This window comes from Ursus maritimus, unplaced genomic scaffold (genome assembly GCF_017311325.1).
Source record: "Ursus maritimus isolate PB19 unplaced genomic scaffold, ASM1731132v1 scaffold_30, whole genome shotgun sequence".
Lineage (NCBI taxonomy): Eukaryota > Metazoa > Chordata > Mammalia > Carnivora > Ursidae > Ursus > Ursus maritimus.
In genome coordinates this window covers 27927314-27953998 of record NW_024425564.1, presented here as the reverse complement: position 1 = coordinate 27953998, position 26685 = coordinate 27927314, and the positions used below count along the sequence as shown (strand labels likewise).

At 36.8% G+C, this 26685-nt stretch overlaps 1 protein-coding gene across 2 annotated transcripts in view; it reads left to right on the top strand.

Annotated features, from left to right (window-relative positions):
- Positions 1 to 26685, top strand: part of NUP153 (nucleoporin 153) — a 73420-nt gene that overhangs the window by 32045 nt on the left and 14690 nt on the right. For both annotated transcript variants that reach the window (XM_040645085.1, XM_040645086.1), the window contains exons 6-16: positions 666 to 782; positions 876 to 920; positions 1032 to 1088; positions 3020 to 3166; positions 6746 to 6798; positions 7047 to 7173; positions 14281 to 14418; positions 15232 to 15330; positions 16344 to 16434; positions 21307 to 21432; positions 23781 to 24398. In XM_040645085.1, the coding sequence (XP_040501019.1) occupies positions 666 to 782; positions 876 to 920; positions 1032 to 1088; positions 3020 to 3166; positions 6746 to 6798; positions 7047 to 7173; positions 14281 to 14418; positions 15232 to 15330; positions 16344 to 16434; positions 21307 to 21432; positions 23781 to 24398 (1618 nt within the window). The remainder of the gene's footprint in view (positions 1 to 665; positions 783 to 875; positions 921 to 1031; positions 1089 to 3019; positions 3167 to 6745; positions 6799 to 7046; positions 7174 to 14280; positions 14419 to 15231; positions 15331 to 16343; positions 16435 to 21306; positions 21433 to 23780; positions 24399 to 26685) is intronic.

The following is a 26685-nucleotide window of genomic DNA, read 5'->3' as shown; positions in this document are numbered from 1 at the left end:
GAGGTTTTTCTTAATGCCAATTTTAAGAAAGTTAAAGGTCATGAAGAAATAGCCTGAGTGTTTAAATTTTTCTTATATCAAAATTTGAGAAGTGAGTTAGTGTAAAAATTTAAATTTCCTTTACAATAGAGACTATAGGCTCATTTAGTTATCTTGGAATTTAATTAACTAATACCGAGAATAATGTTTTAATGTAGTTCTTGTTAACTTAGTTCTTTGATTTATTTATGTATTTTTTATTGAATTACAGTTGAACACACAGTGTTATATTAGTTTTAGGTATACAACATAGTGATGGCATAGTGATTCAACAAGAAATGTTCTTTGATTTAAATATCAGGGATAAATGGCTCAAGGTAATGCTAAAATTTTATACCAGTGATCTCACTTTTCCCATTTAACATAGCTGCAGATCTGTAGCAAGGTGCATGCTGTCTTACTTGTTTCTGATTGTAAAAGTAATTGGCTTTTTAGTAAAGGTATAAAGAAAAAAAGCTGAACTTAATGCTTAATGACATTAAGTCATTAAGAAGTAAATTGCTCTTACCACATTAATCCTATTTCTCTTTGGATATCCATTCTGTTTTGTAAATATTTTTATTTCCTCAAATATGTGCTTTAGAGTTCACGGTCCAAAAAAATAATACAGTGTTTGTTTTTTATAGGCACCAGTCAGAAGACAGATGAAAGCTAAGCAGCTCAATGCACAGTCCTATGGTGTGACGAGTTCAACAGCTCGGCGAATATTGCAGTCTTTAGAGAAGATGTCAAGCCCTCTAGCGGTAAATTTTTAGAATCACAATTAAATGCAGGTGTGTGGCAAAATTTGAGTTTTGTGAAAAATCTTAATTTTGTTACTGTTTCAATATTAACAGGATGCAAAAAGAATTCCATCTATTGTTTCTTCTCCCCTGAATTCTGTAAGTTGACTTTTAAACCATTTTTTAGAGATATATTTGTATATATTGGTGATGAAAGTCCTATTCTTCAAAATTTCCAGTCTATTCTAAATAGTATTTTTACTTTTTCAGCCTCTGGATAGAAGTGGAATAGATACCACTGCAGACTTTCAGGCCAAAAGGGAAAGGGTAAAACTTTTTTTTTGCATTTATTTACTTAAAGTTTCAATAGTTTTGTTATATTTATTTTTAAGTTAGTAAAATATACAAATTGAATTTGATAGTCATTAGGGAACATGTTTGAAAGATAAGATTGTTTGACTTGGACATTGTAGCTTCTTGTGATGGCCTGCCTTAGCACAGTGCAGTATGTGCAGTAAATGCTTAGTCAACATTTTTTGGTTATTTGGTGTTTCTACCTTCAGCATCTCGGTAGTCTATGAGTAACTCTTACCTTCCAATAAATAAAAGTAGGAGTGAACAGTGCTTGCAGTGTTTAGTAATCATAGAAGTTCAGTGACTAAAACCCGCACTGAACATAGTTATCTTTGTAAAGTTTCCTCATTAACAAACATGTCAAATCTGTTGTGTGTAATAGAATTTCAGATTGCTGGATCTTTCATTAGTCAGCCAAAATACTGTTCCAAGGTATGGGAACTAATACAAAATATAACTATTATAGTATCTTGATAACCCTTCTTAGTGTGTTCTATTTGGCTGAAATTAGCTTTGGAGGTTGCTGTGGGAAAAATAAAGTGCTTGATAGAGTTAAAGAGGTATTTTTTGTTAGTTATGCTTGTAGCTAGTTAAGTATCCTTCCGGGAAGCATTCCCAGATCCTTACTTGTGAAAGCCTTCATTGCAACACCAGTTTCCCCCCAGAAGTAACTGACTGAAATGATCCTAATTTTCTGACTTAATTATGGGAACTGTATGTGCGATACTGGTAAATTATAATTATTTTCACTGAAATTCTGCAGAAAAGGCTAAAATTGAGAGGTTTGGGGCAGATAGTGTTGCTTTACAATTTTTAGAATTACCTAGATATTTGTAATCAGGCAAGAAGGAATCATTTATTAACCACTGTGATGGGATTAATTTATGGCATTAGTTGCTTTTCTCAAACTCCTGTTTTATATCAGATTGTTTAGAAAGAAGTAAATGTAAAAAATTGTACCATAATACAAGTTCTCATTGATTAAAGTTTTATTAAAGGGTTGAGTATAGTATCAATAGAATTTTATTAATGGGTGCTAGGATATATAAAGGCCAGAATACAATATTGTAGTTCATGTTTCACAGATGTTATCAGAACAGTCTACAAAATAGACTCTCATTGAGTTATAAGATCACAGTTGTGATGAGGATTTAGGGAAGAGCTAATATACTGAGGCTTTGCCTTGGAAACCAATGTTGTCCACAGCTGCTGCAGAGTGAAAGGACTGTATTCACAGTATTACAGTCTTTGGACAGAGTAGAAGTTCTTGGCTTTATAGTCATCTTACACCAAAAGGACTTTTACTGTGTTTCCTTGTTGCAAAAGACTGTTGACACGACACTTGTGTGCTTAGATAATAATGCCAGTTTATTTTAGGATTTGAAATTCTTAACAGAGTTTTACTCCGTTAAGTCTTTTGCTTTAGTTTTTAAATAACAATAGAGGAAAATTAACTTGGAGAGAGGTTTGCTCTTTTTTTTTTTTGGCAATTATTTTCATAGCTAGTTTAAAAATAATCTTATTTCCAGTTGAAGGATATCTAAAAAGTAATTTGGGGAAAATGTGGCAAAATCAGTTTTAGTTTCTGTATTCAAAATTCAACCTGTAAAAGCTTAGATTTGTAGAACAGTTTTGAATATAGTTTCTGTTTTGTGCATGTGCACATATATGTGAAAAGTGTGAAACCATTTGGAATTTTATGTATAAGTTTATAAATATATATACCTTTAGTTCTCTTACTATCAGTTTTTCCTTTCAGTATTTGTTTGCATTCTCTGGGTGTTTCTCTAAGAAGTATTCATAGTCTCTAGGTGACATTAGCTATTGCCAAATAATTTTTAGATTGTGTCACTTATACATATATGAAAATAAAGGTTTGTCTTTAATTTCTGATTACCTGTAAGGTGGACTCTCAGTATCCCCCTGTTCAGAGACTGATGACCCCAAAGCCAGTTTCCATAGCAGCAAATCGAACTGTTTATTTTAAACCATCTCTGACCCCGTCTGGTGAATTAAGGAAGACAAATCAAAGAATAGATAAAAAGCACAGTGTGAGTATGTGTTTATTTTCACTCGTCTTTGAATACTGATTAAAATGAGTAAGAATAAGTAAGATACAAGTACTCTACCATTGCAGTCTAGCAACTAGATAATGCATAAAGTTTGTGTTAGTGATTACAAATTGGTATGCCTTTCAAATGGCTAGCACCTTGATCAAATCCTAAATTAGTATTTACTAGTAACATTAGTATATACCATGGTTTAGATTAAATAATTTTGCCAGTATTGCTTTATCTCTGTTTTGTTTGTATTGTTGTTGAACTATTTGAAAACAAAATGTCACATAACATATCTGTTCATCCCTAAGTACTTTGAGGTGCATTTTCTAAGTACTTTCTTCTTTATTATCACATCTGAAGAGATTAATGTTCATTCCTACTTAATATTCTATAATATCTAGACCACACTCCAGTGTTGTTTATAGTTGCTTTTTTGAATCAAAATCCAAGCAGATCTCATGCATTGCTTTGGTTTTTTTGTCTTTCTAGATCTCAAGCCTTGACCCTCAATACATTGTTTTTGCTGTAAAATAACTGTTTTATTGAGATACATTCACCTGTTTGAAAAGTACAGTGGTGCAGTGGTTTTTAGTATATTCAGAGTTGTTCAGTCATCACCGCAGTCAGTTTTAGAACATTGTCCTCACCATTGTCCCCACCCTCCCAAAATCTTATACCTGTTAGTAGTCACTCCCCACTCCTTCCTCTCCAGCCCTAAGCAACCACTGATCTGTCTCTCTGGATTTGCTTAGTCTGGACATTTCATGTAAATGGAGTTATAAAATATGTGGTCCTTTGTGACTCACTTATTTCACTCAGCATAATGTTTCCAAGGTTCATCCATGTATATATCAGAACTTTATTCCTTTTTATGTGGCTGAATATTATTTCATTGTTTGGATATACTAGATTTTATACTTTCATCAGCTGAGGGACATTTGGGTTATTTTTATATTTTGACTGTAACTAATAATACTGTGAATGTTTGTGTACAGGTATTTTGTCATCATATGTTGTCATTTTTCTGGGGTTTGTACCTAAGAGCGGAATTGCTAGGCAAAAATTGGTTTGTGGGGAGACCAGGCCAGTTGTCTTAAAATGTCCCACGTTTGGGTTTGTTTGTTTTCTTGTGCTATTTAGCTAAAGTGTATTTTTTGTATTTAATGTATTTACATAGTATCTTACTCTTTATGCCTTTACTTATATTTAATCTCATTTGATCTTCATAACCTAAGTTATTTAAAAATTTCAAACTAAAGTTGAGAGAATAGTACAGTCTTTACCCATTACTCCTTGATTCACCAGTCATGAACACTGTCATATTTGCTTTATTAAAATTTAAAAAATATTTTGAATATAATTTTGGACTTAAAAGACTTTGTAAGAACAATTATAGGACTTCACAGTTTACTAACTTTACTGTGTTATTTCTTACAGATGGGGAATTCCCTTAATGTAATAAATGCAGAATAATTATCAAAACCAGAAACTTAATATTGTACAATACTGTTATCTAATGTACAAATTTTATTTAGATGTTGTCAGTTGTCCTGGAAGAAAAAAATTCAAGATTATGTATCCATTTAGTTTTCTTCCTTTCTTTTTTTTAAAGATTTTATTTATTTGAGAGACAGAGAGACTGAGAGAGAGAGAGAGAGAGTACACAAGCAGGGCAGAGGGAGAGGGACAAGCAGACTCCCAGATCAGCAGAGAGCCCGACATGGGGCTTGATCCCAGGACTCTGGGATTATGACCTGAGACAAAGGCAGACGCCTAACCCACTGAGCCACCCAGGCACCCCTGCATTTAGTTTTCATATCTGTTCATCTGCTTTAATCTAGAACAGTTCCTTAGGGTTTTTTGTTTTTGTATTACATAACCGATATTTCTAAAGTACAAGTTACAATGTAGAATGTCCTGCAATTTGAGAATGTCTAATGTTTACTTATAATTAGATTCCAGTTATCCTTTTTATTTTTTTATTTTTTATTTTAGAGTGTGTGCAAGCACGGGGGCGGGGCAGGAGAGAGGGAGAGAATCTTAAGCAGACAATGCACTGAGTGCAGAGTCTGACCTGGGGCTTGATCTCAATGACCCTGAGATCCTGACCTGAGCTGAAATCAAGAGTTGGGTGCTTAACCAGCTGGGCTACCCAGGGGCCCCCAACTTGCGTACTTTTGGTAATAATATCAAAGAATAGATGCTGAGCTCTTCTCAGATTGTCATGTCGAGAAGCACATGCTATCAATTCATCTCATTAGTAGCAGTGTGATTATTAAGGTGATGTTAGTAAGATTTCTCCAGTTTAAAGTTACTAGTAATTTTTTTTTATCTGTTGTAATTAATAAGTATCTTGTGGGTAGATAACTTTGAGAGGATAAATATCCTTTTAGTTGTTAGCATTATTGTAATTTTTACCTAAATCTATTGTTTGTAGATTACCAAAAGGTGGTTTTCTAACTCCACCATTCTTTCTACATTTATTAATTGACATCCTCCTGGAGGAAGAGTTTTCTTCTCATTTATGTACCTATCTATGTCTGTGTTTTTTTTTTTTTTTAAGGATTTTATTTATTTATTTGACAGAGATAGAGACAGCCGGCGAGAGAGGGAACACAAGCAGGGGAAATGGGAGAGGAAGAAGCAGGCTCCTAGCGGAGGAGCCTGATGTGGGGCTCGATCCCATAACGCGGGATCATGCCTTGAGCCGAAGGCAGATGCTTAACCGCTGTGCCACCCAGGCGCCCCTATGTCTGTGTTTTTTAAGTCAGCTTTATTTCTCATATTCTATAGATTATAATTCTTTATTGGCATTATTTATTTTGATGTTCATATTGTCCCATTTGGCCTTTGAACTGGCTCCTGTGTCCTCTTTGTATTTCCCTTCAGTGTTTGAACACTTAGTTGCTTTTTGATATAAAAGAATCAAGGCTCAGGTGTCTGAGTGGTTCAGTTGGTTAAGCATCCAACTCTTGGTTTCAGCTCAAGTCATGATCTCAGGGTCGTGGGAGTGAGCCGTTAGTAGGGCTCTGCAATCGGGGGGGGGGGAGTCTGCTTGAGATTCTTGCCCTCTGCCCCTCCCTCTGCTCTCTTACTCTCTCTGTCAGACAAATAAAAAATATTAAAAAAAAAATACAGGCTCATCCTGTAAGTTTCTCGTCCCTGTCCTGTATTTTGCTATTTCTCCAAAGGGCCATGATATCCTTTTAATGGAGGAACTTAAATTGCAGAGAATCATTTCAGAGAGAATATCCTTATTAATTTGCTTACACATTTAATAGGCCATCATGAGAGATGAGTAAAAGTATTTTTGTGATTTGTAAGTATATTTGTGTACTTACTACCTTTTTGTCGGGCAGTGTGCTCAGTGATCTTTTACATGTATAATCATGCTGTAATTCAGTTGCCATTCAGAAAGCAGGGTACGGGTCTTAAATTTTAGGGTTCACTAACTAAAAACCCATCAAATTCCTGATTTCAAATATTAAAATGGACGGACAGAAGGGAGGTATTAAGAAAGTTAAAACGAAGAAGCAGGCATGTAAATTTGGTGTGCTCGTTTTGTTCTAGACTGGATATGAAAAACCTGTGACACCAGGACAAACTAGAGAACAACGAGAAAGGTAATGTCGTCTTTATAGCTAAAGCTTCTTTATATTTCATTTGTAAGGTCTGTGTTTTATTTATGTATTTTTTTTGAAGATTAAGAAGGTTAAACAAAATGCACACAAATCTGTCAGCTTTTAAAATCACATTCAGCTGTATATTTCTTTTCTTGTTAGCAGTTCTAATTTTTAGGTGTTCAGTTAGTTAACAAGTTATGGACCAGAGTAATATATCATTTGTTTTAATTTTCTTTTTCTTTGCCTAGTGGCTTTTCTTACCCAAATTTCAGTATGTCTGCAGCCAATGGTTTATCTTCTGGAGTAGGTAGTGGAGGCGGCAAGATGAGACGAGAGAGAACGCGCTTTGTTGCATCTAAACCTCCAGAGGAGGAGGTAGGGTTCTATCCTTTATATTCTTGAAGTTCATGGAAAACTGTGGTGTGGTGGTGATGAGGGGGGGACCCTGAGGGCCGAGGGGTGGGGCTTGGGGGAGACCCAGCACAAGAATGACTAGTCTGCCATTGGAGCAGTCCCTTCCCAGTGTGAGTGCGCGTGCACGTACGTGTGTTCAATACCCCCTTCACTGTGATGACACAGAAAACCTAACCTAGGACCCTAAATTCCATGGGTGCCACTAAAAAGCCTTTTTTTTTTTCAAATAAGATAATTAAAATTGAAATTATTTGACCTTTGGAATATTATTGTATCATTAGGCTTTGCCTGTTTCATAAATGGATTAACACTGCGCTCTTTTCACTTGCCATTTTTGTCCTATTATTTGTGAAATTTATCAGTGTTGTGAAAGATAATTCAAGTTGTATAATTTCCCTGTTACAGATTTGTCCAGTCTGAAACTTTATCGCCCTGTTCTGCAGGGTGCACGTGGGTTGATTTCTAGTACGTGCTGCAGTGACTGTTCATGCACTTCTGCTTCGGCACACAGACAGTGTGTTCTCTAGGCTTTCTCTCTAGGATGATGGCCTTGCTGGGTTCTAGGGGATCATACACATCTCCAAACGTATTAGATGTTGCCCTGTTGCTCCTGAGGTAGTTTAAATACTTCCTTCCACGTCACAGTTGGTGGGTGTGCTTTTTCTTTTTCCTTATGGGTATTTGATTTTTTGGATTTTTTTTTTTAAGTTTTTGCCAAGGTGATGTGTGTGAAGTGTTATGCCATTAGAGTTTTATTTTGCATTTCCTATTTACAAGGGAGGGAGCCCTGTTCTTGTGAATTTCTTGGTCATTTGGGGTTTCTCTTCCTTTACCCATTTCTTATTGGATTATTTCTTTCATTGGGAAGATTTTTTTTTTTTGAAAGATTTTTGTATATATTCTGAAAATGAAAGTTTGAATAAGATAAGGACTAATTGAAGATTGGTTAAATTAACTTTTTATTTATTTTCTAACTACTTTGAGTTGAATGCAGGCCTTCTTTCAATCTTTTTACAAGTGAATTTCAGCCTAACTGGGTCATTTAAGTTCTGATACATAATGCGTTCATTTTTGTTTTTTTCTAATTAATATTTCATTTGTAACTTCTTCATTGACTCGTGAGTTTTTTTTAGGAATTTTTAGATTTTTAAATAGGAGATCTTCTATAAGTTTCTGTTGACTCTAAAGCCATGTTTTGGTTGAAATTATTGTACGAGTTAGTATTGCTTCCTTTCTGTCTATTGGTACGCTTTCCAGGTTTATTTAGAGTAGGCAGTCTTTCGTTTTCATTTCCTTCATCTCCCGTTTTCCTGTTGAGCAGTTTTGTAGTTGTGCCTCTCTGAAGGCACCAGAACCGTGACTTGCTTGGCAGCTTGGACTTTCTGTCCCCTCCCCTGTCTTGTGGTACGTGGCATTGTGCTGGGGTCTCGGCTCCGGGACTGGTCTTGAGGTTCTACGTGTTGCTCTCCTGCTGGAGTGTTGTGAAGGGAAGGAATGTATTCATGTATTCTACTATCTTCAAAGAACAAGTCTTGAATGTCACTAATGACACGGGATAAAAAAATTTGTTTTCTTAGCAAACCGATTTTCTTTTATTGAATCTCTTCATGTAGACTTGATTAAATGACTTTTAAGAAATGGGTTGTCTTTGTATACATAAGGAAATTAGTATCTGAGTAATATAGCTCATTATATAGCCTGTTCTCTAGATGAGCTGTTATATTTCTCAGTAAAATTTGTGTCTCTGGCTTTTTAAAGTTTATCCCTGCATGAGGAGAACATCTTGGTTTTGGTGTTTGCCAGATAACAGATTTGTGAATTTTGCTTATTTCCCTTCAGTTTCAACTTTAAAGAATATATTCCTGAGCTCTTTAGCTGAAGTTCAGCTTGCTGTCTGTAGCTCGGTTTTGGCTGTCTTACAGATACGTGTTTATGGGACTTTGCTGTATCAAGACATTGGGAGGGAGGTGAAAATTTATTGTCTTACTTTTGTTCTTGTTACTTGGTATACTGTGAGGAGCTTTATGAAGGTCTAACCCTCTTTATCACCTCCTCCCTTCTCTGGACCCCCTCTTCATTCCGGCCAACTGCCAACTGCCAATTTTGCATCCCAGGATGCCTCACCCAACTCCTGTCCCTAGTTCTAATCCACACTGGAGTTAAGAGTCTCCAGGTTTCTGAGGAAAGAGGTAGCAATGGGTGGCTGCCCCAAATTTCTGCCTACCCTGTGTTTTCTTAATCTAGGTAAAAGAGGTTTTGGGTAGATGCTTTTTCTTACTTATTTTGTATTCATTGCTGTTTTTGTTTCACATAACAAATATGTTTAGACCACTAGTTCTTAATTCAGTTATAGTTAATAGGAACTTTTGATAAAGGATGGAATATTCATTTTTGTGGGTATTTTAATGGACTTTTGGGATAGGCCAAATGGAAGAAATTTTATTTTTACTGGAGTGTAAACAAATTATGCTAATTTCAGGTACTGTTGGTATGTAGCAGGGATTGGTATATTTTGATTCACTTAAAACATTCAGGTTAACAACTTCATATTGTAAATAACCCATTTTGCATTATGAAAGTTTAGCTCTCATTTCTTAGATCTCAAAATATTTAAGGATTGTGTGTTAGTCACTAAACATTTGGCATTTTGCCTCTACTGTGATACCAGTTTATAATGAAAAAGCTTATTGATACCAGAACAGATGAGTGTTTGTGTGTCTGTGTGTATAAAATACGACTGAGTTGAGGAGATTTAATTGCTTGATATTGTCATGTCAGGTACAGGCCTGCTACTTACTAGCTGTGAGTGATGTTGGTCAAATTAATTCCTTGTACATCAGCTTATCTGTAAAGTGGGGATAAGAAGAATAAATAGACGGAGCTTGTGTCTGTGGGATGTTTGCCATTTAATGGCTGTATGATCTTAGACCATATATCTTCCTGCCTTAGCTTCCTTACCTGTAACAGTAGTATCTTCCTCATGTGAGGTAACCCATGTAAAGTTATTACAAAGGTAATATATAGTAAGTCACATATTTAGTGATTGTTGTGTTCAACTTGAAGTACCTGGAAGCATCCATTTATAATTTTTAACTGTCTCGTAGATTTTTGGGACCCACTTCTAATCAACTAAGTCAAAATTTTGGTGAATAGGAATCAAATTTAGAATTGCTTCAAGGTCAGTGATATAAAGAACCGGTATGGCCAAGTCTGTGGCTTAATGAGTTGGCATAAGTAAGATACAGGTTATTCAGTTGATGTGCCGAGGTGTTGTAAGGGTCTAAAGGGAAGAAGGTGAGACTAAGGATTGAGATCAAATGAAACTTCCCTATGGAAAGAGCCAAATGCATCTTTGTTTGCTTTCTCTCCCCTCCCCCAGTTTTGATTAGGGTAAGTTTCAAACCTGTATTGAAATACTGAAAGAATTGTGCAGTGAACACACATGTATCTAGCACTTAGATTCTAATACTTTGTTATATTTGCTTTATCAAGTGTACACCTTCCCTTTTGGGTGCATTTCAAAGTAAGTTGAAGACATCAATATACTTCACCCCCAAATACTTCAGCATACATAGCACAAACTACAGTCAAATATTTGTTGTTTTTTAATTCAGTGAAAATTTCCATGTAGTAAAATGTAAAATTCTTAGGTGTACCATTTAATGAATTTTAAAAATGGTTACACCTGTGTAACCCAGACCCTTTTCAAAGTGTCAGATATTTTTCTCTTGCTCCAGAAAGTTGACTCGTGCTCCTTCCCAGTCAGTACTCATCAGCTACTACTCCAGAGGCAATCACTATTCTCATTTTTTTTGTCCTATATTGTTGTTGCTTGTTCTGGAACTTTGTATCAATCCAGTTGTCCAGTATGTTGTGTTCTTTTGTGCCTGGCTACTATGAATAAAGCTGCTATGAACATTCTTTTGTAGCACTTTGTAGACATGTGTTTATTTCTCTTGGGGTAAATAGCGTAAAAGTGGAGGAGCTAGGTTGTATGATATGTGTTTAACTTTTTCTTTTTTAAAGATTGATTTATTTATTTATTTATTTATTTATTTATTTATTTAATCAATCTCTGTGCCCATCGTGGAGCTCGAACTCACAACCCCAAGATTAGGAGTTGCATGCTTTTTTGACTGAGACAGCCAGCGCCCCCCCATATGTGTTTAACTTTAAAGGAAACTGCCAAACTATTTTCCAAAATGAATATAATATTTCACACTCTCATCAAGTGTGTGAGCACTTTTTTCACTCTTCATCCTTATTAATAGTTGTCATCTTTTTAATTTTATCCATTCTGCTTTGTCTGTGGTGCTGTTTCATTGTAATTTTAATTTGCATTTCCCTGACACGATAATGTTGTGTTCTTATTTATGTGCTTCTGGGCTGTGTGCTTATTTCCTCCTTTTTTGAGGTATCTTCAGGTCTTTTGCCCTTTTAAAAATTGGGTTTTCTTACTGAGTTGTAGGAGTTCTTTATAAATTTTGGATCCAAGTACTTTGTCAGATAAAGGTCTAATAAGTATTTTCTCTCAGTCTGGCTTGCATATTCATTTTTAACTGTATCTTTTGATCAGATGTTCTAAATTTTATGAAGTCTGAATTTATCTTTTTTAAAAAATTATTTTATTTTTTAAAGATTTTATTTTTAAGTAATCACTGCCTCCAATGTGGGGTTCAGACTCACAACCCTGAGATCAAGAGTCCCATGCTCTTCCCACTGAGCCAGCCAGGTGCCCCATTTGTTTTCAATTATTTTTACTGTTCTTTCTTCCCTAAGAAACCTTTGTCCATCCACAGGCTGCAAAGTAATTCTATGTTTTCTTCTAGAAGATTTATAGTAGTGTTTTTATGTATCTTTCTGATTTCCTTTTTGATTTCTTATATGATCCGTGGATTATTTATAACTGTGTTTAGTTGTGATATTAATGTTTTGAAATGTATTGAGACTTGTTTTATAGCCCAGCATATGGTCTGCCTGATCTTGAAGCCTGTATTTTACGGTTTTCGGGTAGAGTGTTTTTTACATATATGGTGTCAGATGACAGTAGTATTTCTTAGATCTTCTTTGTCCTTGCTGAATGTTTTTTTAGAGTGTGGAGTGTGTCTGTTTAGTCTATTAAATTATTGAGAGATAGGAGTTAAAATTGTCCACTTTCATTTTGTAAACTTGTCTTTTCCCCTTACGTCAGTTTTTGCTTTACATATTTTGAAGCCCTCATTAAAGGATATGCCTTACACATTATGGCTCCTTAGTTTACTAAATGTTCTTTAAAAAAAAAATCTTTGGAAATACTCTTTGTCTTGAGAATCTGCTGTATCTAGTATTACTGTAGTCAGCCACTCTGTCAATAGAATATGCCTTCTTAGGCTTACGAATTGCAGGTTGTATCCTTTCCCATCCATTCGCTTTTAACCTGTATTTTTTAAATGAGTTTCTTATATACGATATATGGGTGAGTCTTGCATTTTATCTATTTTTTGCTTTTTAATTGGAATATTTATAATTAATGTAATTATTTATATGTTTGGATTAGGTCTCCCATTTTTCTCGTTTTCCCATTTGTTTTTTATTTCTTTTGTTCCTTTTGAAAGCTGTCTTCTTTTGGTTATTTGTTAGAATTACATTTTAATTACTTTGCTCTTTACTCTTCATGTTACTTAGCTGTTCCTCTTGGGATTATGATACGTGTCCTTAACTTTCACATTCTACTTTGTGTTCATCTTGTACCTCTTCCTATAAAATTTAAGAATCTTCAGCTTTATAGTTTGATTCACCTCCCCTCTTCCTTGGTATTTTAGATTATACTTGTCATTTGTATTACAATTAGGCTATAAACTCACAGCGTATTATTTTCGCTTTATACAGTTGTGTGTATTTTTAAGAAATTAAAGAGTATTAAAGTTTTTTGTGTTCGCTCACATATTGTTCATTTCTTCCAGAAACTTGAGTTCCATTTGGTATCAGGTCTCTTCACCCTGAAGAACTTGTAGAGCAGGTTTTACGGCAACAGATTGTCTTAGTTTTCTTTTATCTGAAAGCATCTTTATTTTTCCTTTGGGGAGAAGGCTTGACTTTACAGAGGTGTGATTGATGTACCATAAACGACATCCATTTGAAATACTCCGTTTTAGCCGGCAGGGAGCTCACCTCAAGCCACACTCTCTCCCACCTGTGGTGGGTGGCAGCTGGAACTCTGCAGTCTAAATTGGCTGCTTGGTGTCTGCCTTGTACGCAAGCAGCCTACACATCTGCTAGAGATTTGGACAGCTTACATGCAGATTTATATGCCCCTCATTTCTGCATTTCCCCTCGTTTTCTAGCTGCTATGGTCACTTAGTCCGTCCTGTGATTCCTCTATGAACAGAATTGCTGTTTTCTCTCAGAATTTCATCTGTGCAGTGGCACCAATTCTCAGAGTACAGGAAACTCAGTGCCCCCTCTTCTTCCAGGCTTTTTTTATCTCTGCAGTTTCTGCTTGCTTCTGCTTGCCCTCCAGTGTTTTCAGATGGTTGTTTCTTTCTATTCTGTTCGGAGTTTACAATTGTTATCAGTCAGGTCATTGGTCAGATAATGAGCTATTCCACCATAAGCAGAAGCAGAACTCTTTGTTTGCCCTTGACCTGGGTTGTTTGAGACTTGCGCTGGTCTTTGCTATATCGGAGTAAAAAAACGAAGGCATTTCACCAAACTCACCAGGACTGATGTTTATTAAGTGCTTGTTTTATATGCCCAGCCCATATATAACTTTGTGTTCTATTAATAATACTACATCTATGGTTTGTTTTTTTTGGTTTTTTGTTTGTTTGTTTCTCATTTTCAGCCATCAGGAAATTGGTACTGAGGGCAGTTAGGTTCACAAAGCCACCATGTGTTTGTGGCACAGCTGGGATTCAGATCTTTTCAATTCTTTTGATTCAGGAGCCCACACTGTTATCATAGTATGGTGCTACCTTTGCCCTATTCTTAGTTTGCCTGTAGCTGTAGCAGTTCTTCCTGAAAATAAGTAGGGATAGAATAAGGATATGAAAGATGTAATCTCTCATTATGAAACATGTTGTGTTTTAGGAAATGGAAGTACCAGTATTGCCGAAAATCTCTCTACCCATCACCAGTTCTTCACTACCTACCTTCAATTTTAGTTCCTCTGTGATCACAACATCCTCTCCATCACCCATTAGTCCTTCGCAATCATTAACAAACAAGGTACAGAACCATTGTACAAATAGAGGTGATTTTTGTTCTTTATTTTAAAAAATCTAATATTCTGTTGCAATGATAAGTTCCCATTATGGAAATTAATAACTCAGAATAAGAAGAGAAAAATGGAGACGGTGTTTTGCTTTTTAAATGTCCATTATAAAGGGATACATTATAATGGAGCACTCTTTAATTCTGATGCCGTGCCTTAGAGACTGATGATTGTAAGCTTGTTTCCGAACACTGTTTCCAATTACGATGCTTTTTTTGGGTAAGAATGGGGTTATTATTTTTATTTCTCAGGTAGGATTAACTGCTCCCGAAATGATTTACGCTTTTCGCCTTGGCTTTTACTTTTTCTGAACATATTCTTTTTTGTTTGTTTGTTTTTATAGCATATTCTTGTAGATGGTATTTTTCTCCTTTAGACAGATACTCACCTCTGAGATAGAGTATACTCCCCTCCCAAGGAGAAGCCAGATTTTATAGCAGTTAATTTATTTTTCAGAAATTTTAACAATTTATTTTTATTTTTATTTTATTTTATTTTATTTTTTAAAGATCTTATTTTTAAGTAGTCTCTACGCCCAACATGGGGCTGGAACTCACAACCTCAAGATCAAGAGACGCATGCTCTACTGACTGAGCCAGCCAGGCACCCCTTAACAATTTTTAAATTGGTTAAATAATTGATTTTTAAATCTAAAAGGAAATTGTGTTTGACTTCTTTGAAATAATTAATTTGCTTAAGTTAAGTCTATTTTATTATCAGTTGCTTTCTCTAAAATGCTTTTGTATTTTAATAATTTGGAAAACCAGGTACAAATGACCTCTCCGAACAGCACTGGCAGCCCCATGTTTCGATTTTCATCTCCAATTGTAAAATCTACTGAGGCAGATGTACTACCTCCATCATCTGTAAGTAGCTAGCAAGGGATAGTTCGTATTTATTTTTTTATCAAAACCAAGATGCCGTTGGTGGTAAGAAGTACCATTGTTTTTCTTTCAACTTAAAAGAATTTCAGTGTACAGAAAACTTGAATGCGTGAGCACCTGTTTATTTTCCACTACCTATATATACATATAAGCATATATATTTTCTCATGACCATTTGAAAGTTAAGATACAAATCTCTTGATACCCTTACAGCTTTTCCATATGTCCCCTAAGAAAAGGACATTCCTCTGCATACCTGCAGTATGTTATCATATCCATGAAATTTAACATGATATAATAATAACATAGGCCATATTCAGATTTCCCCATTCCCCTAGGCTGTCCTTTAATAACAATTTTGTTTCTCTTGGACCTATATCCAATTAAGATCAAGACCTGACCAACTAAATTGCATTGCATTTGGTTAACATGTTTCTTGAATTGCCTTTAATCTGGAGAAGTTTTGGGTTTTTGTGCCTCAGAATATATATTTGTTTCTTTTTCATAAATATTTTGGGGAGAATAATAAGTTTAATGTTCAAGTTGCCCCATGCATCTTTGGCATGCACATCGTTTTTACATGTTGCTTCTCTTCTTCACTGTGCTCTTGTTTTCTGTCACAGCTGGATGTTCCAGATAATTTTATAATTTGTCTGCTGCATGCCTGAAACCTGTCCATTGTCCATAAAGTCTCATACTTTTTATTTATTAGAAAATGGTATTTAGAAATCCAGAAATGAGCTTTAGGAGCAAGTAATTATTTTATATAGTGCTTTGAATGAAAAAAAAAATGCCTAAGAAATGTAAAATGCTGTTCGATAGAACATACCATTCATTCTAAGAAGCATCTCAGTTTTAGAGATTGTAAAATACGAAAACCTGGAATACATGAAATTCAGTGTGTGTTTTTTTTTTTTTTTTTGACTTGGAATAAGAAAAAGCTATTTGATACTCATTTAAATAGACTCTTAAAGGATACGTTTTTTTCTTTACAGATTGGATTTACCTTCAGTGTGCCTGTTGCAAAAACAGCAGAACTTTCTGGCTCTAGTAGTATTTCAGAACCAATTACAAGTAGTAGTTCAGGTAAGTAAAAATTTCTTACAAGTTTTTATATAAAAATAGTTGCATTACATTAGATTAGTATTTCAGATTCTTTTAATCTGTAGGAAATCTTATAAATGCTTTTATTAGAAGGAAATTAGCTCTAAAAAGCAAACAGGAGCTAATAGCAACCCTTGACAATATTTTTAGTCTCTGTTCTCAGAAGTACTTAGCTCACTAAATGGATATGTTACAGTTTGATTGTGACAGTGATAGTCATGGCAGCACATAGATCCGTTGTCTTCGTTTAATTAAAAGTGACATTTTAATATAAATGAAATCTCATAAGTTGAAGGGTTGTCTACATTGTTATTGAGGTGAAGTTATGCTGGCTGCTGCCTATAGTGATACATAATTTCTGAACTCAAGGAATGGGTGTAATTGAGCAAAGGAAATGAGTCATCAGATAATTAAATCCTAGCATTTTGTTGTGATAGTGGTGGTTTTCTTTCATGTGTTTGCTGTTTAGGAAGTGGAGAATCATCTGGGCTAAGTTACTCAGGTCAAAAATTTTTGAACAGGAGCAAGGGCTCTTGTTTATCCAAGCGATAAACAACAAATGCAAGGGTGCAGGAACTAGAGAAAAAAAGCATGATATTCTTTGAAATCTGTAGGTAATTTATCATGAAGTTAAAAAGTAGCTTAAAATTCTAAAAATTCCAGAATGTTACACTAAAGAATTGGATTTTAATCTGAATGTAGTAGGAAGACACTGATTTTAAATGGGGTGAGCTGGGTGTCATGGATTGACAGCAGTGTCCATTAAGTGGGGGAGGGTGTGGGTGGGAGTGGGGTTTTATAGACTGAGATATCAGTTCTTTTGCCCTATCCAGAAGTGTTTATTTGATTTTCTCAGTTTTTTTTTTTTTAATCTCACAGTTTTGGAATTAAAAACAAACAAACAATGTAGATCCTCCCTCAAAGGATAGAGTAAAAAACAACAACAAAAACCAAAGAGCTAGGACATAGAAGCTGAACGCTATGGTTGATCCCAAAGATAAGAGTGTAGATTATGAGAATGGCACAAAATAGGAATTTCGTATGTTTGCAGTTCTGTTTTTTATTGATTAAAACAGGCTTGTGTAAGAGAAAGAAGTAACAAGCACATTTCAGGTGTACTTTTTACCACAAGATTTTTTTCTTTAATGTTACTATGAATTCATAGAGGAATAAACTACTGCAAATTACCATTTTCATGCCTGGTTATGAGGAAAGGCATGAAAATCCTTCCCAGTTTTTACTAATGCATTACAAAGGGTAACTGGATGAGCACTAATTTGTTAAAACAACTTTTGTGTTTCATCACATCTGGGGAACTTATCCAGATTTTTAAGGCATTTTTAAGGAGTGGCATACATAGAATTTTGAGAATCATCCTCACGACTTCTGTCATTAAGAAGCTGATGGAAAATGTGTAAGTTATGATTAATTACTTTGTGGCAGGAGCTATTTTTTCCATTATCTTCTTATTCTGTCAACTTGAGTACACTGCAGGGTATCTTTAAAATTTACCTCAAGTTACTAAAAGCTTGTCAGTTTCAATTCTAAAGGAGAATAGGCTATGACGAAGTGCTACAAGCATATGTTTTATTTTGCCTTTTTTTTTTTTTTAAGGTTTTGTTTATTTATTTGAGGGGGAGAGAGAGAGACAGAGATAGAGAGCACAAGCAGGGAGGAGAGGGAGAAGCAGGTTCCCCACTGAGCAGGGAGCCTGATGGGAGCCTTGATCCCAGGACCCTGAGATCATGACCTGAGCTGAAGGCAGATGCTTAACTGACTGAGCCCCCTAGGCGCCTGCGTATGTTTTGTTTTGTTTTGACACAGTTATTATAAGATAGGCACAGTGTTTTGTTTCTTGTATATTTTTGTTACTGAGATGAAATTGATGTAAGGCAAAATGAATCCTTTTAAAGGGAACAAATTCAATGGTGTTTAGTACTCTCATGTGCAGTGTAGCCACTGCAGTCTGTCTAGTTCCGAAACAGTTTTATCCCCCGCGTATGTTTTGTTTTGTTTTGACACAGTTATTATAAGATAGGCACAGTGTTTTGTTTCTTGTATATTTTTGTTACTGAGATGAAATTGATGTAAGGCAAAATGAATCCTTTTAAAGGGAACAAATTCAATGGTGTTTAGTACTCTCATGTGCAGTGTAGCCACTGCAGTCTGTCTAGTTCCGAAACAGTTTTATCCCCCCTCCTGCAGAGGAGACGTGTACCTGCTAAACAGTCCCGCACCCCGTCCCAACCAATTAAAGCCTGTGTTTGCCTTGCTATAATTCTGGAATCCTACAGTATGACTTTTTGTGTCTAGCTTCTTTTACTTACTGTTTTCAAGGTTCATGCATGTTACAGTATGTATCAGTACTTTACTCCCTTTTTTTCTTTTTTATTTATTTTTAAAAAGGTTCTTATTGGCCCTCCTACCTCCAGTCTTGACTTTTTTTTTTTTTTAAGATTTTTATTTATTTATTTGACAGAGACAGCCAGCGAGAGAGGGAACACAAGCAGGGGGCGTGGGAGAGGAAGAAGCAGGCTCCTAGCAGAGGAGCCTGATGTGGGGCTCGATCCCAGAACGCCGGGATCACGCCCTGAGCCGAAGGCAGACGCTTAACGACTGCGCCACCCAGGCGCCCCTGCTTTTTATTTTAAGGAGGCTCCATGCCCAACGTGGGGCTTCAACTCTTGACCTTGAGTTTAAGAGTCACTATACTCTACTGAGTGAGCCAGCTAGGTGTCCCAGTACTCCACTCCTTTGATGGCTGAGTGAGATTCCGTTGTATGGATATACCATAGTTTTTCTGTTCATCCATTGACGGACATTTGGGCTGTTTGCAGCTTTTGGCTTTGTGCATAGTGCTGGTATGAATATTCATATACATGTATTTGTTTGAATACTAGTTTCAGTGCTCTGGGATATATACCTAGAAATGAATACCTAGAACTAAATAGTAGTTCTATGTGTAATTTTTTGAGGAACCACAAAACTGTTGTTCTCAGCCTGACTCCTTTTACACTCCCACTAGCAGTGTATGAAGATTCTAATTTCTCCACATTCTCACCGTGCTTATTTCTCATTTTTTGTTTATAGCCATCCTAGTGGGTATGAAGTGATGTTACCATTGTGGTTTTTGATTTGCATTTCTCTAATGACTAATGGTGTCAAGCATATTTTCATGTGCTTCTTGGTCCTTTATCTTCTTGGGAGAAATGCCTATTCAAGTCCTTGGCCCATTTTTAAGTTGGTTTATCTTTCTGTTGCTGAGATAAAAGCATTTTTGTATAGTCTGGATACTAGATCCTTATCAGATATATGATTTGCAAATAATTTCTCCCATTCAGTAGATTGTCTTTTTGCTTTTTTGATAATGTCCTTAGATTCACAAAGGTTTTTAATGTGGTAGTGTTCAGGTTTTTTTTTTTTTTTTTTGCTTATGCTTTTGATGTCATATCTAAGAATTCATTTCCAAATCCATGGTCATGAAAATATACCTCCTCGGTTTCTTTTAAGAGTTTTATGGTTTTAGTTCTCACGTTTAGATCATTGATCCATTTTGGGTTAATTCTTGTTTATGACATGAGCTGGGCGTAGGTAGGACTTTTTGAAACCATTTGACCCACTCCTTTTAAATTGGCAAACACTTAAGAAAAACCTGGTTATTTATATTTTATTATGGAAAATTTCAAACATTTTCAGAAGTAGTAGACTGAATTCCCACGTACTCTTTTACCCAGCTTTAGCGCTTAGCATTTGATGACCAATCTCGTTTCTCTTTTTTTCATCCCTCCTTCCCCTCTCATGCACAGAAACACACCTATTAGGTTGTATTGAAACAATCCCACACATACTTCATCTGTAAAACTTTCTCCCTTAGAAATAGAACCACAAAACCATTATCACTGAAAATAAAGATTTCTTATTTTAAGTATAAGGGTATGTTTATTTTGGAAAGTTTAGGAAACAAAAAGAAGCAATAAATAAAAGTCACTCCTCACTAGCAGCCACCACTATTCTTTTGATGTATCACTCAGAATCTTCTGGACTTTACAGTCTTCCCCTGTAAGTGTGCATTTAAGGTGATTTTTGTGTCCGCACAGCGTGGCACCCTGCCGGCATTCGGTGACTGATGTTGTTGGTCCCTTAGTGGGCACCTGTCACCCAGCTTTCCAGTGTGAAATCTGAGCGATGCTTGCTTGCTTTTTTTTTTTAAGATTTTATTTATTTATTTGAGAGAGCAAGCGAGCAAGCATGAGCAGAGGGAAGAGGCAGAGGGAGAAGCAGGCTCCTCGCTGAGCAGGGAGCCCGATGCAGGGCTTGATCCCAAGACCCCAGGATCATGACCTGGGCCAAAGGCAGATGCTTAACCAACTGAGCCGCCCAGGTGCCCTGAAAACTGAAGGATACTTTCAATCATAGGATGAATTTCTAGAAATGAAATAACTGGCTCAGTTGGGAATTTATTGTTAAGGTTTTTTTTGATCAGTATTGTAAATTGTTATGTAATCAGAAACCTATTTCACGCAGTTTATGAGCTTGCTCCCGTTGCCATCTCCTCTCCAATGTTCGATTGGATTTGATTACCAGTTAATTCACTGGGTAACAATTATAGTTTATATTTTTTGTCCTTTTGGAGAAGAAAAATGTGTAGTGTATAGTACATAGTATTTCTACTGTCTTATAATGGTCAACCCTGTACTTTTAAGTAAATTTGTTCATTATCTTTGAATTACAGTGACGTTTTCATGATATTTTAGAAGTTGGTCCAAATTGGCGTTGAAAGATCTTTTTAATACATTTAACTCGATCCAGTGCTTTTTCTTGGCATAATATCTTTCATAATTAAAAAAATTTCAGCTCAAGATATCACTGCAGTGAATAGTACAAGCTGTAAGAAGAAGCCAGATGAAGATTGTGAGGGCCCTTTTAGACCTGCAAAAACCCTGAAAGAAGGAAGTGTCCTAGATGTTCTCAAAAGCCCCGGTAAGATAATAGCTGCCTTTGAAAATACTCTAAAATCTTAATTACGAATTTGTGGTCCTGTTTTTATGTCACCTGTATACTGGTATACTTTCGTTTTTTAAAAAATTATGGCTAGTTTGATAGGAGATTGATTTGAAAGTAACGTAGTCAGATGTAATTCTTTTGGAGTAAATATCTTAGAAACTCTTCCTTCTTTAGAATTCAAGGACTGTCCTAATATGAAATCTCTTAAGAGGCAAGTATAGCGGGAGAAAAAGGGAAGTGTAGAAGGAGGAAATGAATTGCCTTTTAGAAGAGGTAGGCCAATATGGGGGGGAAAAAAGTAAATCTGATGATATACTTGGACATACTTTCTCTGGTGAAAATGTTGAACTGCCTTGTTCTCAGATCATTGCCCAGTTCTTTCTGGGCAAAGAAAGAAAGAAAGCATTTGCTGATTCTAACATAGGTATATATAAGGGACAGTGCTCACTTGAAACAAGATTTGAGAGTTCATAGAAATAACTTGAAGGCAGTGACTAGAAGTCCTCAGATAGGAGTTTAAGTTTTCAGTTTGAAAATCCGAGGACAGCTACAGCTCCGATTGTGATGCCTGCTGTAGGAATGTAAAAGTGTTTATAAGGTGATGTGGTTACTCAGAGAAAATTTAGATTTATCGAGCAGGTAGACATGTTCATGTCTAATTGAATAAGAATTTCCAGATAACGTTGGCTTCTACAACAAGATTTAGGAGGATTAGGTTTCTTTGGTCTGGCTTTCTCATTTTAGAGATGAGTATACTGTCTCCAGGAGTCCCAGTAACTTAGATGATTTGGCACAGTTGGGGCAGAGCTCCAGCGGGCCTGGGCTAGAAGTAACTGAGTAGTAGAGGGGCATCGCATTCCTACAGTCGATCTTCATATAAGTAATACTCTGCATTCATGATGCCCAGCCCTCCTTCCTTTCAGTTTGCTTTAAGTAGCAAGAATTTGGAGGAGTCCTATGTTCTTTTGAGGGAAATTAGGAAAACCTGAGAAAGCGGAAGGAAAAGAACTCTATAACACCTTAAGATGGTTACTGTTAAAATTGCACCAAACCTAGTGACACAAATTAATCATTAACAAGACAGTACATTTTAGACCACTGGAAGTAACTGAAGTATGTGGCTTTTGCCTTTTTGCTAAAACTAGTTCGAGGTTGTATTAATTGTAGCACTAGAAAATCTCTAAATAACAGTCTTCTGTATCTTCTCACCCTCCAATTTTCTTTTCCTTTGGTGTTTTAAAAGCTGGAAAAACAGGTCACTGAGTTTGTTAGTATATGTCAAACAAAGGTTAATTGGTCCAGAGTAAAGGATTGGAAGGCCATTCCCATGAATAAAGTTGGAGTGAATCGATTGAATTCAGTAACAGCAGTTTTGGTAGTACGAAGACTTTTTTCAACTCCTGTTACTCCATGGTTCTGTGTGAATACCTTGATTGTCTAAGTACGTCTTTAGTGGTTACAGAAAAGATGTACTTACAATGTGGAAGGTTCTGTGATCATATTGGAGAACTATTTGAAGCAATTTGTTTGAATTAGGGTTTGGTAATGTTCTATGGGCATGTCTTTGAGTAGCATGAGCTCAGGTTCTGCTAGGGTAGACTGGGTCTTCCTTTTTGTATTTCTAGGCCTTACCAGATGGTTTGGTTCATCTCTGTTGGAATTTGTCATCCTATTTCTCTTTGAGCCATTACCATTTTAAAGTTCTGTATGAGCTTAGTATAATTAAAACCAGTCCTTACAACTCCACTGTACTTTGGAGGGACATCTGTCCAATATGCATACCTACACGGCTCTGCTGGTTTTTACTGAAAGTAGAGGATACCACAGTAGTGGATTATAACTGGACAAAATTCAAAGATTATAGATGTTGAAGACATTAGCCAAGGGAACACCTGGAAGTAAAAACAGTTGAGGGAAGAAGGCTATGAATATACTGTACATTGGTGTTGCGATGAGGCGGAGTGTAGCAAAACATGGATGACGGTGTATGTCGGTAAACACTACAAATTAAGGCCTCACATTAGATGTTGGTTGAATTATAGTAAATAGAAATTCTTAGAGGAAGGTGATAATACTATAAACAAAACATCTTTTGTAGAATTTTAATGAGGACCAAAGTGTCACTTAATTTGTGATTAGTAAATATTGCTTAGGTAAAAAACAGTTCTATTTTTAAGTAGTCCACATTGGATTTTAGTAACTGCATAAATGTATATAAATATGTGTTCTCCCAGTAATAGCATTTCAGTTCATGTTCTGATTAGAAAGCTTCCCTTACCTTTTTTTTCTCCTCACACTCCCCTCTCCTCTTTCCCTCAATATAGGTTTCACATCACCAAAGGCGGATTCTCTTGCTGCTCAGCCTACTACCACAAGCCCAGTCGTTTATACAAGACCAGCAATAAGTAGCTTTTCTTCTAGTGGCATCGGGTTTGGTGAAAGTTTAAAAGCCGGACCATCGTGGCAGTGTGATACTTGTCTACTCCAGAACAAAATTACAGACAGCAAGTGCATAGCCTGTCAAGCAACAAAATTGCCGCCAAAAGAGACTGCTAAACAAACTGGAATTGGAACACCAAGTAAAAGTGACAAATCAACTCTTCCTGCATCAGGGACAGGTTTCGGAGACAAATTTAAGCCAGCAGTGGGCACTTGGGATTGTGATACCTGCTTAGTGCAGAATAAACCCGAGGCGATAAAATGCGTGGCCTGTGAAACACCGAAGCCTGGGACTGGGGTTAAGCGAGTCCTTACGTTGCCCGCGGCTTCAGAGAGTGCTGTGACCACGGCTGCTTCCTCTGCCACCTGCACTGTGACCACCGCCGCCTTAGGGTTTGCAGATCAATTTAAAAGGCCCGTGGGATCTTGGGAGTGTCCCGTATGCTGTGTTTTTAATAATGGAGAAGACAGTAAATGTGTGTCCTGTGTGTCTGAGAAACCAGGTATGTGTATGGCTCTTTGGGAAAATTTTGTTCATTATTTTAGTAGGATGTTTAAATTTATTGTCTGCTAAGAACCACCTCAATGTAATGTGGCAGGATGAGCGTTTCCTCGTACATCTTAGTTTTTCTAAGCTGTCTTGAGGTGAAGTGACTTGACTGGGGCTGGACCTGCCTGTTACCTGAGGCAGCGCGTTAGCCAGCCCAGTATATACTTGTACTTCTTTCTTTACGCAGATCTTTATCAGAAACTTCTTGCTCTTCACGATCATTTTCCAAGCTGACTACTACAGATGCTGAAGGCTCTTAGAAGGGACAGTCTGTCCCAAACTGTTAAATACCACTTCATCTCTTCCTCTTACAAGGGAGGATGGCAAGTGGTCATTTGCAGAGACGGTTTCAGTGAGGGGTAGACAGGTTGCTTCCTGAAAAGGCTGTGGCTGAGTATGAATGGCGATGCCTGCACCTGTACGCTCTCTGCCAGAGATGCCGCAATGATAATGTTACGGGGTCATTAATGACAAAATTCTAACCTGGCAGAAAAATGGAGTCATTGGTTTGAGTTTTTCCTTTCTCTGTTCAAATTTGAAAAAGTTAACTGAGATTCGCAACTGAAATGACTCTGCTGTTCTTGTAATAATATTGTAGAATTATTTGGTATAGATATATGATAACATGGGTACTAAATAAAACCTTTTGGGAATACCCTGGGAATTATACTTCCATTTTTATTGCATTATTCGTGGACATGTAGGTTTTAGGTCTGCAGCGGAAGGTTCTTGATTTGTTAGCCTGTACCCTGTGTCTGAACACAAGGCTTGAGCCATATTTCTAATTCTTACTGGACAGCTCCACAAGGATAAGATTTTAGAATCTTCATTCTGAAATAACTTTCTTTTTCCATCTAGCATCCTCCTCCCCTTAAAAAAAAAAGAAAAAACAAGTCTTTGATCATATAAGAAACCAAAATTAATTCTGAGGTAGGAAGTAAATTGTTAGCCACAAATAAAGGAAGCTCGTAGGTTTATTAAAGAAACCTGACTTCATCCTGTAAATGATGAACCATCATTTTAAGCAGAGGAGTTAGTTGCACAGTTCAATTTGTATGTTTGACAATTTTCTTGGTGGCTTTTTGGAGGGTAGATTTGAAGACAACGAAAGTTGGAGGGAGACCAGAGGACAGATGAGGAAGTCGTATCAGTAGTACGTCTGGGCAAAGGTAATGGCGATGGATACTAACGGAGTCAAATCAGGACGTAGAATAATGTACAGTTGAAGCCCTGTGGGTTTGAAGCTGGGAAGTTGACATATTTATGCGAGGCCTTTGGGTATCCTCTAATGGGCACTCTGGGCTGGAAATACCGATTTGGTAGTCATTAGGCAATAGTTTTCAAATAAGGCATGGGAGTAGAGGTGATGTAAAGTGAGGGAGTTGGTGGGAATAGAGATGATGGCCTAAAACTGAGCTCTGTTAACTTCAGGGAGTGGCAGGAATGAAACTTTGGAACAGTTAATCTTTTAAAGGAGAAACCAGAGAGGACAGCCCAAACTACGTGGCACTGGTTGCTTCTTAGAAGATTGGACTTCGGGGAACAAGAGTGGAGGTCTCAGTAAGAAGACTGTTACTGAAGCAAGAGCTGAGGGCCACCTGAAATAGGGTCGCAGTAGTCGGTTCAGAAAAAGGGAACGAAACCTATAGGAGAAACGGAGAGGAGGACCCATGTAGCCACGCTGAACAGCTGGGGCACCAGAGCTGAGGCACTAGAGCTGAGAAGGAGACGACGGAGCTGCGGGCTGCAGGTACAGCTCAGGAAGCTGTTCTGTTGGTGATGAGACTTGTGAGAAGGACGCTGGACTGAAGATGGAACCTCGGGGAGCGGTTTTCTTGGCAAGATGGAGGAGAACCTAACAGTAGAACAGACACTGGGTGGACAGCAGGTGGAGAGGCTGGAACGAATGGCTCCACTGGTCACACACTTGCTTCTTGATGGCTTTGCGGAGCCATCCTTCCCGTGCCCCCTCCGCTCCCCCCAGACTTGCCAGTTCTGCCTGAACGTTGAAATGGCACCTCTGTGAATCCGTTCTGCTCCTGCCCCTTCGTCAGCTCTTCCTTCTTTTTTCATTTATCACTTTCCATCTTGATGATGGTGCTACTGTGCCCCTTTTTAGACCGTTAGCACTTTGAGAAGTTAAGCAGTATTTCATTCCTCTTTACGTCCTTAGAACCGTGGTATATATTATGGTACTTAATAAATGTCTGTTAAATAGCTAGGTTCTAACCCACGCCATG